Raw genomic sequence first — 13,410 nt, 5'->3', positions numbered from 1 at the left:
AATGCATGCAAATAATAGATTTCATGATGAGAAAGAACTACAATGTTACGAGAGCTTGACTGCGGTTGAGATGATGATCAAACCCAAACAGTTAGTTGTTAGTTTTTGAGGATACGAAGCTCGAGCTGTAAAGGCACGGTGCTATTCTGGATAGGGGGCAGGGAGCAGCAGCTCATTTGCATTTAAAGATACATGCACAAAAACTGTGTGTTTTTGCTTCAACTCAACAAATAACCATTTTTACAACATGGTATAATCAATTATTTTTGAGCTGAAACTTCACAGACACATTCCGGGGAAATCTGAGACTTGTATTACATCTTGTTAAAAGGGGCATAATAGGTCCCCATTAATCACAAACTAAGGCGGCGTGTACATAACATCGTAAATCTTTTCTTTTTTTTTTACACAATTATCGTAAATTATTTGGGCTGTTCATTTACATGACAATGGCATTTTGGGGGCCTGAAAGCGCCAACTTTTGAAAACTGGTTTAAAGTGCAAGTTTTTGAAAATGTTACCGTTACCATCTCCATCTCCGTTTAAACTACAAAAATGCAAATTTGTGCAAACTGTGATGTCATCCATAAGTGTATTACATGTTCAGTCTGTTTCTTTACAAAGTGGCAAGCGACATTACAATTTTTTGTATTTATTTTTTGTGGATCCGTGGGAATGGGCAATGTTTTGACAACACTGTTGTCTGTACGTGAAAAATGTACAGGAATATTGGACGTTCGATATTCGCAAATGTAGGGGCCGTCTCTAAAGTTACATATGACATTGGTATACACATTTCTAACGTCAATATAGCATTTGAAGACAACAACGTAAGTCATAAAACCAGCTGTAAAGTGTTCATCGCTGAGCTTCTCGTCCGGTGTGAGACCCCCTTTAGGCACCTTCGGCTTAAGAACGTACATGTAAACACATTCAGTGTTCTCTTCCTCTCTAGGCAGGTTTTTTGTTTGTTTATTAATCAAAATGTTATTTTATATATTTGTGTGATGTTTTGTATTTCGATAGCAGCTTTAACATGTTATGTGAAAAATGTTTACGAATTTTTATCCACCACATTATCTTTTATTTAAACCTAAATAAGAAAGCCATTGTCCGTTCGTCTGTCAGTTGGCAGGCAGTTTTGGTCGCTTTATTAAAAGTTGTTGCTGTGTGCAGTGTGTAAAGGAAAATAAAAATAGATTTACCCTCCTGCTGACTAGTGTTGTTCCCACCCCATTCACACACACACACACACACACACATGATTCGACTATCGGTCAACCATAAAAAGATTCGACAATTCTGATTCAAATGTGCAAATCCTTAGTCGGCGACACCCCTAGTACCAAGTAAAGGAAAATAAAATGTGTGAATCATAAAGTCTTCTTTGACTCTAATGAATTTTTTACTCATCTTCTCTCATCTTTGTCCTCAGGTGAATGTGTACAAAACAGAGCCAGCCCCCTGAAGCGGTTCACCCAGTCCGGTTCTGTCCTTTCAGGGGATGGCCCGGGTCCAGGATGGCCACACAGAGGAATATGACAGGTGCAGTCATTAATAATCCTCTTATGTCAAATGAGAACAACGGGCATCATAAAAGAGGCATTACCTTATCTCCACACACATACTGAGGAAATTACCTCATCTACACAACACTGAATCAAAAAACTAGCACAAAGCATTGATGTTTTTATTATTGACCAGCTGTTATGCGAGATACTGAGAAAACTGTCTGTATAAATGTAACTGCCAGTCCTTGTGCTGGGGTGTTTATGCAAATATTGGACAATAAAAAGCATGTTTGCCATTTGTGTCACCCTAGAAAGGAGACTCTAGGTTTCATTTAATGGACACTGGAGTACTCTGTTGTCTTGTTTCTCAGCTCTGTGATGTTAGAGGACAGTCAGGATGGCATGGACAGTGGTAGCCTGACTCCTGGCTCAGCTCGACAGGTCTGCATCCAACGCCATCCAAGCCACGGCTTTGGTTTCATTGCCGGCAGTGAACGGCCTGTCGTTGTACGCTCTGTCTCAGCGGGTAAGACGTGTATCTCTGCCAGGAGTTATGGGCCTGATGTCTTTTGTCCCCTGGCTCTGCTGTGCCAGCCAATCAGCTTCATCTCTTTTTAAAGGCTTTTGAGTTCTTCAGACTTTAGATGACTTTATTCAAATGGGAATTCAGATACTTGAGGTGTATGATTATGTTTCTATGTGATGCCTTGATAAGATAAGTGTGAAAATCCACTGGTTATTACAACTGCCTTAGGAAATGAGTGTGACTAAAATGATTTTGTGATCTATATCAACATACATTTTAGGACGAGAAGAAGAAGAAGACGAGATTGTCAGGGGTTTTAAAGTGCCCCTATTGTGCTGTTTTAAAGGTTCCAAATTTAGTTTGGAAGGTCTCCTTCGAGAGGTTTACAAGCATCCAAGATTAAAACATGCATCCAATATTTTCTCATAATATACGTTGTCACGGTTTTCTGGACTCAATCATCTTATGTTGGTTTCACTTTCATGGACTTTCCATTTGTTGTCATTAGTCACATGTTTCTTTGTCTGTGTTTCCCGCCCATGGACACACTGCCAAAAAATGCTTTTCTTACTTAGTATTTTTGTCTTGTTTTGAGTCCAAACATCTAAAAATTCTTAAAACAAGAAGTATTTACTAGACAAGCAAAAGTAATTGTCTTGTTTTGTGGAAAAATAACTCAAAATTAAGAAAGTTTTTGCTTAAAATAAGCAAAATAATCTGCCAATGGGGCAAACAACATTAAGATTATTTTGCTTACCCCAATGGCAGATTATTTTGCTTATTTAAGCAAAAACTCTCTTCATTTTGAGTATTTTTTTCCCCAAAACAAGACTTGGGAACTATATTATGACTATATAAGACTATATTATGTTTAATGATCCTGTCACCCGTCTTCATTCATGTGGCTTTACATATCACCTAATTTCTCGAAGAGTCTGATAATGGTTCATTCAAAGATTCAGACTCTACTCTAGACCCCTTCCTTACCGAGAGCTACTCTTCGTGCCTACTCTTGCCTACTTCTGATTGGTCAGATGGTCCAGTCTATTGTGATTGGTCTACCACTTGGAAACAAAACGCCTATTACCATAACTAAATTTCAGCTCCGGAGGCTTCCTCAGCACTTGTTACAAAGTGATACAAACAATGGCGTCGGTTTTACCGTATCAGTTCCAGTGCCAGTACTCATCCTTATGAAGTGCATGTAAAGTGGATTGACAGCACTGAAAACAACCAAACTCTTCCAGACCGCTCAGCTACCGTGATTAAGGGCAAAAGGACAAAGTCAACATTTGCAGCCAGCCAATGAAGACAATAGACTGAAATTTGTTACATAGGTATGTAACAGGAAGACACTCATTTGGACAGTTCAGAATCTATTCTTTCTTTTAGGAGACTGTGACTTTATTTGTCATGCTATTTGCTATTTAAAATCTTTGCAGACCTTTAACATTCACAAACAGCTCCATCACACACTACATGAAAGATAATATCCGAAAAAGCACAATAGGGGCACTTTAACTAATCAACTCTATCAGACACTAAGAGCAACAGAAGTTTCTGACATGTGTCCTTTACAGACGGACCATCAAGTGGCAAGCTTTACCCCGGAGATCAGATCCTATCCATCAACCAGGAGCTAGTGAGCGACGCTCCCCGGGAGAAAGTCATAGACCTTGTAAGGTAACACCCTTTACTGTCACCAGAGGGAAGGGCCTTGTCTGGACGCATGACTGTGCTTTATATATTTCTATTCCATGTGTCGCCATCAGATAAGAGAAATCATTTCAGATAAGGCACTCTTTTTACATTCTGCAGCTCACTGGCCAAAATGTCTTTTTCTTCCGCAGGCGGTGCAAGGACTCGATTGTTCTCACTGTGCTGCAACCACAACAGGTAGTTAAGGGCATACTGTCTTCTCCAATCGCAGTTTCATTAAATCAGTCCCTTTCAATGCCATAGTCAAACTACTATGCCAATCGCAAAGGAATCTGTACATTTTTATTGGAATTTAAAATTCAGGTGTAGCTTTGTGTACATAATTGGTGCATTCACTGCAAAAAATGCTTTTCTTACTTAGTAATTTTGTCGTTTTGCTAGTCCAAACATCTAAAAAATCTTAAAACAAGAAGTATTTACTAGACAAGCAAAAGTAATTGTCTTGGTTTGGGGAAAAATAAATAAGATAAATAATCTGCCAGTGGGGTAAGAAAAAAAATCGTAAAACAACATTATTTTACTTACCCCACTGGCAACTCTCTTAATTTTGAGTTATTTTTTTCCAAAACAAGACAATAATTTTTACTTGTCTAGTAAATGTTTCTTAATGTAAGAATTTGTAGACATTTAGACTAGAAGTTGACAGCTTAGAAAAAATGAAAATGTCTCTTTAAGGCCCACATGATTTGAGCCCAATGGAGCAAAGCACAAAGCTACAGCATTAACCCTGCTGCCACATTACGTGCAGTAACAGCGCTCAAAACTTTAAACACTTTCAACTTTGACACTGTTTGCTACTGGGTTTACGGAGCCCAATCAAATCCTCCACTTTTGATGAGAAAACTGATCCTCTGTGTATACAGCTCCAGTGGTACAACCAGATCATGACATTAAAACAAAACCTCAGTGTATAGAGTAAACACCAAAGCCGTAACCATGTCTTGAGCACTGGGGGCACTAGTATATTTATAAAGCATAAAGAAACAGAACAGTGAACGAAATTCTAGGTCTAATTCTAGTTGGGAAATAATCAAATACTATGCGCATTTATTCGCTTCAAATATATCGTTAGTCTCGAGATTTTTCCCGTTAGTGAATAAATACATAGATCCGCTTTTAACATTCAAATTCCTAATGGTCTGGTGGTAGAATTTTTGTAAACTGTGTCGCGCCCTCATATCGTGTTTTTTTCTTCATTAAAATCAAAGATGTTTAATGATTGTATATTAAGAGCATGGACATGTTTGTGTGCATTTTGTTTTGTGATTTCACCGGAAAGAAGTCCCTACAATGGCATTAAGCGATAGATTGACGTGCTCGTCTGTGTGAAGTCTGTGCACGAGCCAAAAGAGAACGTAAACTTTGCCTACTTTGATTTGATTGACCATCTCAATCATTTTGACATTGACGAGCGCTGTTAGACCTGAGGCAGACCAGACCAAAAAATGTACTTATAATTTGGCCGTTTCTAATTATTCGGGGGGGCTTGTCTCAATGTCAATGGAGGTTACGGCCTTGGTAAACACACATGATATTATATGCAAATTAATCAATGAACTATGGGCTTTAACAAGTCTAATAAGTCATTTTGGAGCCAAACATAGAACTAATTGTAAAAGGTTTTTTTTTCAGCCTAGATCATTTCTATGAAGTGTCCAAAAACAACACACTAAAAGTCCTAAGAAATCCTAGTTGAGGAAATATGTTCAATTCTCATCAATCCGAGATGTGTGCCAGTAAGGCCAGACAGCAAGAGACTCCAATGGGGCTGTTTTTTACCTTTACTTCTATCAAAGTAAGACTTTATACAATGAAAGTATCCATGAAAAGTTTCTTTGAAAATGAATTTGAATATGCAAATATGCTATAGACAAATCGAATAAACGCTACCCAAAATATACCCGCATAGGCTTCATTTTTTCCTTTGCTTGTTCCACAATAAAACTTTTAGTATGTTGTTCTGGACACCTCATAGAAATGATCCAAGCTGAAAAAATTTATTCTACAATTAGTCTGTTGTAAAATGCTCCTTTGCTTGGACTAAAAGGGCCAGATTTACTAACAGATTGCTTCAGCGCAAATTTACTTAGGTTTACTAAATTTTCAAGTCAATTAACTGGTGTTTGCGCCATTATTTACCACCCAAAAAAGCATGTCTTAAACCAGACGCTATTTTGCGCTGCTCTTGGTAGACTGTGTTGGTCATTACGGAAATGAGCCGCCTGTGTCTGTGTTTATTCATTTGCGTCTCATCAACAGATCACGCGCAGAACTTTCCACTCCCATCAGCGCTTTTATGGGATTGCACTTTTACGCTAATTTGCCCTGTTTAGTAAATCTGGCCCTAAAGGAATTACCCAAATGTGTTCACTGCTTTCAAATATGAAGTATTAAAATAATTGTGTTGTTTTTTTGTCTTGTTTTCCAGTAAAAATGTCTAAGTTTGCATAAAAAGATTATCTTACATGAGAAGCAGATCTGCATAAGATATTAGGACTTGTTTGCAGAGAATATATCTTGAATTCGGTTTTTCTTACCCCAATGGCATTTTTGTCTTGTTTAAGCATAAAAATCAAACAAGAAAAACTCAAGATATATTGCCAGAAAACTATTCTTACGCTGTACACCACTACGTGTTTAATGTTTAAAGCTTTTAACTCTAAATGAAAACTAGTCTTAACTTCAGTCTTTCTGTCTATTTCTTTCTTTCTTCCCACCCTCCCTTTGTCTTTCCTTAGTCACCTAAATCTGCCTTCATAAGTGCAGCCAAGAAAGCTCGTCTGCGAACCAATCCCCCCAAAGTGCGCTTTTCTGAGCAAGTGTCCATCAGCGACCCAGACTCAGTATGTGCTGCTGCCTCTCGCTCACATCACACCCCAGTCATATCTGTGCTAACACAGCTTTCCTTATGTGCTGAAATGAGACCTGCACAACACTGGCTGACACCATATGTATGGAGTTTGTTGAACGGTCTCGAGGTATTTTGTGACATGACTGTCCATGGTCTATTCATGATTATATTTGTCATTATTTACAAAGGCAAAGTGATTGTCTCCTTTTGAGAGTGACATGGCTGGTCATTTCAGAGCTTTAATACTGAAGTGCGATTCACTCCACATCTACTCATCTCATTTCATCCGACTGCAGGTTTATTACCCAGAGGGGCAATGCGAAAATCCCTCTCCTATTGTGCTTCCGTAGTCTAGATGTGGTCCTTCATTTCGAGAGGCTTAAAAGGGTAAATCCAAAACGTGCACTTCTTCTTTGATTTCATCTTCCAGACAATATTAAAGTGCATACATGAATACACAGGGCTTGCAATTGACTACGCTTGGTTTGGTTGGAATGATAGGGCTCTAGTGTTTCTCTGTTTCATATTCGTAGGGTGGATTTGCAAAAATAGTCAGATTTTTTTAATTGTATTTGCATCCTAGTTTGTTTGCTTTGATTTTTTGGGGGGGATTTACAATAGACTGATTTGAAGACAAATCCAACTATGTAGCTATGTTTCTGAATGTAAGCAAGTTGTGGCTATTGAAGGGTAATTCTACACTGTAAAAAAATATTGTTAGGTTAACTTAAAAAACTAAGTAACCTGGTTGCCTTAATTTTAAGTTCATTGAAATTAAAAATTTGAGTTGATACAATGAAGGAAATTGATTTAATAAATAGACACTCAAAATATTTTTGTATCTGAACCACATAAAAAATTAGCCTAGAAATCTAGACGCACCCTAGCGGCAGCAAATTTAATCTGCCCGCGAGTGTCGTCTAGCAACTCTCAATACCCTTCTGAGCTGTATTCCCCAAACTCTTGCCGGGCCAATCACATCGTGTATAGAGTCGGTGGGCGGGGCCATAATGACGACAGCCGAGTTGCGTTTGCGTGCTTCTAGTAAACCCAGAAACTGGTGAACGGCGGTCTTTCGAATCAGCTCTGACCGCGACTCTGGAAGACTTGAGTTGAGCTTTTCTCTGAGAAAAGAACAAAGAACGGCACTGAAGTCATTCTTAAAAAGGGAAGATGTGTTCAGAGTTTAGCCGACCGGATACGGCGAATGTTTAATCATCAACAAGCTCCGCTTCACCTTCGTTGCTCTGGTTGGTTGTAGCGCTATCCTATCGCGTGCAGAGGGAGTTTGAAAGACAACCGTTTATCCGCCCCTCGGATTGAGCTGTCAATGGTGAGTTTCCAGACCAAACATCTTGATGTGGGTCTGGCTTGTCAGGGTACATAAAAATGTGATAAATCATGAAAATAGTTTCACTGCATCATCGCAAATAAAACACACACAATTACCCAATATGCTTACAAAATCTTTAATAACATTTGAATAAAGGTTGTCGTTTCTCAAAAATATTCATTATAGTATCTCAAATTTTTAATTTCAATGAACTCAAAATTTTAAGGCAACCAGGTAACTTATTTTTGAAATGTTTTTTACAGTGTATAACAGCAGGTGCTTTGAATAATTCCCTCTGGTTCTGATTGAGATGTTTAGGGTAACAGAGTGACGTAGAGGAACGTCCTGTAGCGTCAGCTTCCTTTTAACTCTTCCAACTAATTGAATAAGGTTGCATTGCATCTAGACAAAGCCTCCCCATAACCTTTAATATTGTTACTAGACATTCATTCATTCGTAGCTTTTCATTAGCACTACAGCTGCCATCTCCTCTTCGTGAACATGGGTCGATAGCACCCATGTTAATGTCAATGTCCATGGATTATGTCCCATACAGTTTGATATCTGCCTTTTGAGCAAGGAAGAGTCAACACTACACCCTTGGGTGCTGGTCGCACCAATTTAATAAAGCGGACCGATGGGAGGGGTGTGCAGCTCTCCTGGAAGAAGAAACTTGCTGATCAGGCCTAGAGGGCCAAAATCGGTAAAGATCAAACCACCCTCACCTGAGCCTCCTCTAATCATGTCAATCCATCTTGTGTGATCAGCAGGGGCCAGCAGGGCTTTCTTCATTAAAACACGCCTGTCAGCACAGAGTACATAAGCTGTTACGTTTTATTAAGGGGGTTAGGCTTAAAGACAAATGCCAACGTGGGACTATTCATATCACATCATCTCACGCCGTAGCTAACGAGCAATTGATTGGAATTGTGCTGAATGTATGAAACGGAGATAGCCAACCTGCTCACTTCACCGTCTGTCATAACATGGTCCCGACTGACATGCCAAATTGATGCTTGCTTATTTGTTTCCATTCTGTATTTATGTATAAAGTGTAATAGCAATTTGCACATTCTTCAGAAGCAAGCCTAAAGGGACTTTGGATAAAACACTTGCCAAACGTACTGAATCGTTTATATAGAAACTTTGATTGAGGTCTCATGAATGTCACATGAAATCATTATTGACGATACTCAGTGGGCAGCTGATAGAAAATAAACCTTATGTCACGTACTCAAACAACAGCATGGAACGTGGCACAAATCAATATGACGCTTGTGCCAGGATGCTATTAAAATTATTGGCCTCTCATTTGTCATGCAAAATTGCCTTACAAGTTTCTCACTCCTTTCAAGGTGCACTAAGTCATTTTTCCCCAATTTTTCCAAGTTGTATGAAAAATACTTGCTGGAAATATGATTAAAATGATAGTCACATCAGTAGCATACAAGTCAGAAAATACAATTTACTTAATTTGGTAGCACTTTATTTTACAGTGTCATTGTTACAAGTAGTTACATACTGTAGTAATAGCAGTAAATAATGCATAATTACGTGCAACTAACCCTCAACCAAATCCTAATCCAACCCTAACCCTATAGCAAGTACATGCAGTTGATCAATATTACTCCGTACTTAAATATATAATTGTATACACTGTAATAAGGACACACCTTAAAACTAAATTCGAGTAACTTCATTGTTATCTGGCACTTTACATTAATTTGGGTAACAATTATGCATCTAAATAGGATATTTCTTTAATGCCATACTAGTCCAGGCAAAGTAACTAATTTTGGAGCCAAAAATTGAACTAATTGTAAAATATTTTTTTCAGCTTAGATCATTTCTATGAGGTGTCCAAAAACAACACACTAAAAGTCCTAAGAAATCCTAGTTGAGGAAATATGTTAAATTCTCATCAATCCGAGATGTGTGCCAGTAAGGCCAGGCAACAATAGACCCCAATGGGGCTGTTTTTTTCCTTTACTCCTATCAAAATGAAACTTTACACAATGAAAGTACACATGAAAAGTATTTTTTTTTGTTTTACAAGTTTCTTTGAAAATGAATTTTACTATGCAAATGAGCTATAAACTAATCGAATATGCCCAAAATACACCCAAATGGGCTTATTTTTTCCTTTACTCCTACCACAATAAAACTTTACACAATGAAAGTCGACATGAAAAGTAAAACATTTTGTATTAGAAGTTTCTCTGAAAATGAACTTGAATATGCAAATGAGCAATATACTTATCAAATATGCCCAAAATACTCTCTAAATGGGCTTATTTTTTCCTTTACTCCTATCACAATCAAACCTCACACAGTGAAAGTATACATGCATGTAAAGTAACATTTTTGTTTTCCAAGTTTCATGGGAAAATCTATTTTAAATATCCAAATGAGCTCAACACTATGCCTAATTGACTTATGGCCAAGAAGCCATAAAGGTACAAGTAGAAAAAACAGGGCCCAAATATCTAAAGCATTCATGTGCATTTAGTAAGTTAACCTATGCATAAACGCGATAAATTAAAAAAGCTTCTTATCTTCTGGATTCTTAGATTTTTGTTGCTTGTGAAATTCACGAAGAATATTGTTGTCTGGCCTTACTGGCACACATCTCGGATTGATGAGAATTTAACATATTTCAACTAGGATTTCTTAGGACTTTTAGTATGTTGTTCTGGACACCTCATAGAAATGATCTAAGCTGGAAAAAAAATATTTTACAATTAGTCTGTCGTAAAACGCTATTTTGCCTGGACTATACCAGAAGTTTGCTTTTTTGCTTTTATTTTGCAGCTTTTTGCTGCATCTTTGATGACAGACATTTTGCGTTTAAAAGACATCTAATGGCGGTCCAAACACAGCCCTGACGTTTAGGCTAAAAGGCATAATTTGGTCTGTCAGTGAAAATGTAATAGACGTCGAACCATAGCCCAAGAATAGAGTAGTCATCCAGATCTTGAACATGTCAAACCAAATGTAAGGTTATTTTGGCTAGAAGTGGGTCACTCATAGCTGGACTATATCGGGTCTGTAGTTAAACGAGGTGGTGTAATGACTTAGGGTTGGGCTCGTTTTGATTTGAACGATTCTGATTCCAATTCTTACCTTCGATTTCGAGTCCAAACATGTCACAGGCTCATTTCACAGAAGAAATGTTTATTTTGATTCAATAATGAGTTTTAGCTTTGGAAGTATACCATCTCGTTTAACTACAATCTAGCTATGAGTGACCCACTTCTTGCCAAAATAACCTTACATTTGGTTTGACATGTTCATGATCTAGATGACTACTCTATTCTTGGGCTATGGGTCGACGTCTATTACATTTTCACTGACAGACCAAATTATGCCTTGTTATAGCCTACATGTGGGAGAAAATTATGAATGCTTCTGCACCAGACCAAAAACAGATTTATATATGCAGAACTTGCACCCTGGTCTGGATTCTTGGGACATGTATTAACTAACTCTATGCATTAAAAGCATGTCTGCCTTCTCAGGCAGTATCCGTGAACGTTCAGCACAGATTGTGTCACCGGCAGTTGAGAACAACTCCACTTTCTCTGCTGGCATTTTCCTCTGTTTTGCTGCAATGGTGAATGGAGTTTCACACAAGTCAATACCGGTTTAGCAATAGCATTAGCAGCAGTCATATTAGGACTGTTACTAGCGTGGGATATTTGCGTAATGCTACATTCATCTATGAGGGAAAAAAATTCAGTAATGTTGTTGTTCACCACAATTAGCAATTTGGTCAAGGGCTTTGTTATTACACTAGAATTAATTACCTGATTGTGACGAGGTAACGTTAATAACGTTGGTTAGCGCAGAGACAGTGGACCTGTCCGCATGTCAAACACACTACACTTTTTAAATTGTACACCACGCAGGCGTAGGTGTTTAGTCATATTTTGTAGTGCGTCCTCCCGTGCAAGAAATAAGTTTGTCACATGTGCTGCACTGTGCCGACCCAGGCTTTTTTAAAGTGAAATAAAGCCAGACTTTTGAGCTTACCGTGCTCCAAGGCTGCAACAGAACAAGTGGCAAGCACTTCCGGAAACCCGGTGGCCACTATGGAAACTAAAACTTGTGCATTTTGGATCCGATGATCAAAATCAAAAACACATTTTCTAAACAATTCCGATTTTTTTTAAACGGTTCTAAGTTGGAACCGGTTCTTGATGCCCAACCCTAGTACTGACGGATTTTGCACGCTGGGAGGTGTCAAGATAACTAAAGTTGTCTTTGGTTGTTCAGAAAGATTTATACACTGCAAAAAATACTCTTCTTACTTAGTAATTTAGTCTTGTTTCTAGTCAAAAAATCAAGCATTTCTTAAATCAAGGTGCATTTACTATATAAAAAGTTTTTTTTTTTTTTCTTGTTTTGTTGAAAATAAGTTTTTGCTTAAAACAGGCAGAATTATCTGCAAATGGGGTGAGAAAAATAATCTGATTGAAATCTTGTTTCTTGTTTCCGTCCCAAACAGAAATTAGATTATTTCTCTCACCACATTGGCAGATAATTTTTCTTGTTTTAAGCAAAAACTCAGAAATCAAGAAAAAATATCTTATGTCATTTTACTTATCTAGTCAATGCATCTTGATTTAAGAATATTTAGATATTTGGACTGGAAACTAGAAGAAAAAAACTAAATAAGAAGAGCATTTTTTGCAGTGTATTTCCATTGATTAGTTTAGCAAACGTTCATGTGGAGTCTGGAAGGTTGTTTGACTGCAGAAGATTCAGGACCGTTCTGAAAAAAGGCATCATCATGTTGTAGCCAGTGGAGTGAGACCAGGACGGGTGTGACATGGATCTTTTTGGTTGATTTAAAAACTGGACCTCTTGCTGTATTTTGTATCATTGGCCACAGAGCATCTCAGTAGCCCAGTCTTAAGAAGACAGGAGCCTGTACATTAGCTGTGCAGCATACTTAGCCATGTAGGGTCTGATTTTTCTAATTCTGTAAAGAGGAAGGGGCCAAGCACTGAACCTTGACGCTCTCTGCTAGTTGATGTGATTAAGAAACTGAGTCTGACCTCATGGCAGAGCCTTCAGTATACTTCTATTAATGCCCAGAGACATTTCAGTTCAGTAGCCGCGTTTCCATTACAGATTTGCACAAAATTTGAAATATTTTCTAAATGTCTATATAAAAAACTATGGAGTGATGGAGATTGCATTCACCAATGTAATGTGACTAAAACTAGTTTTTTTTCCCCCAAAAAAATTAAGCCACGGATGTTGGTAGGTTTTTGTATGTATCAGCCGCCGCACTAGCCATTATTTTTTAACTGGGAGATTAAAAATACTTCATACTTAAAAATACTTTCCTACTTGAGTGGCCAATTATGAGGTGTTTGTGAGTGTTTTACCTCATATCTGCTATGAGGTCTTGATAAACTGTGGCATATTTCTTTGTTGTCTAGAATCCAGTATTTTCTGTAAT

General features: G+C 37.9%; 1 protein-coding gene across 5 annotated transcripts in view; it reads left to right on the top strand.

The window, feature by feature from the left end:
- Positions 1 to 13,410, top strand: part of frmpd3 (FERM and PDZ domain containing 3) — a 407,976-nt gene that overhangs the window by 300,486 nt on the left and 94,080 nt on the right. For 4 of the 5 annotated variants that reach the window (XM_067456884.1, XM_067456881.1, XM_067456882.1 and 1 more), the window contains exons 3-7: positions 1,436 to 1,545; positions 1,883 to 2,037; positions 3,618 to 3,720; positions 3,888 to 3,933; positions 6,495 to 6,599. In XM_067456884.1, coding sequence (XP_067312985.1) covers positions 1,505 to 1,545; positions 1,883 to 2,037; positions 3,618 to 3,720; positions 3,888 to 3,933; positions 6,495 to 6,599 — 450 coding nt within the window. In that variant the 5' untranslated portion in view covers positions 1,436 to 1,504. Of the gene's footprint in view, positions 1 to 1,435; positions 1,546 to 1,882; positions 2,038 to 3,617; positions 3,721 to 3,887; positions 3,934 to 6,494; positions 6,600 to 8,496; positions 8,644 to 13,410 lie in introns of those variants that run through there. The other variant, XM_067456883.1, reaches the window with a different exon arrangement.

The sequence above is a fragment of the Pseudorasbora parva genome, chromosome 11 (assembly GCF_024679245.1).
Source record: "Pseudorasbora parva isolate DD20220531a chromosome 11, ASM2467924v1, whole genome shotgun sequence".
Classification (NCBI taxonomy): Eukaryota; Metazoa; Chordata; class Actinopteri; order Cypriniformes; family Gobionidae; genus Pseudorasbora; species Pseudorasbora parva.
Note: the sequence above shows the minus strand (reverse complement) of the source record. Positions and strands in the feature narration are given on the sequence as shown.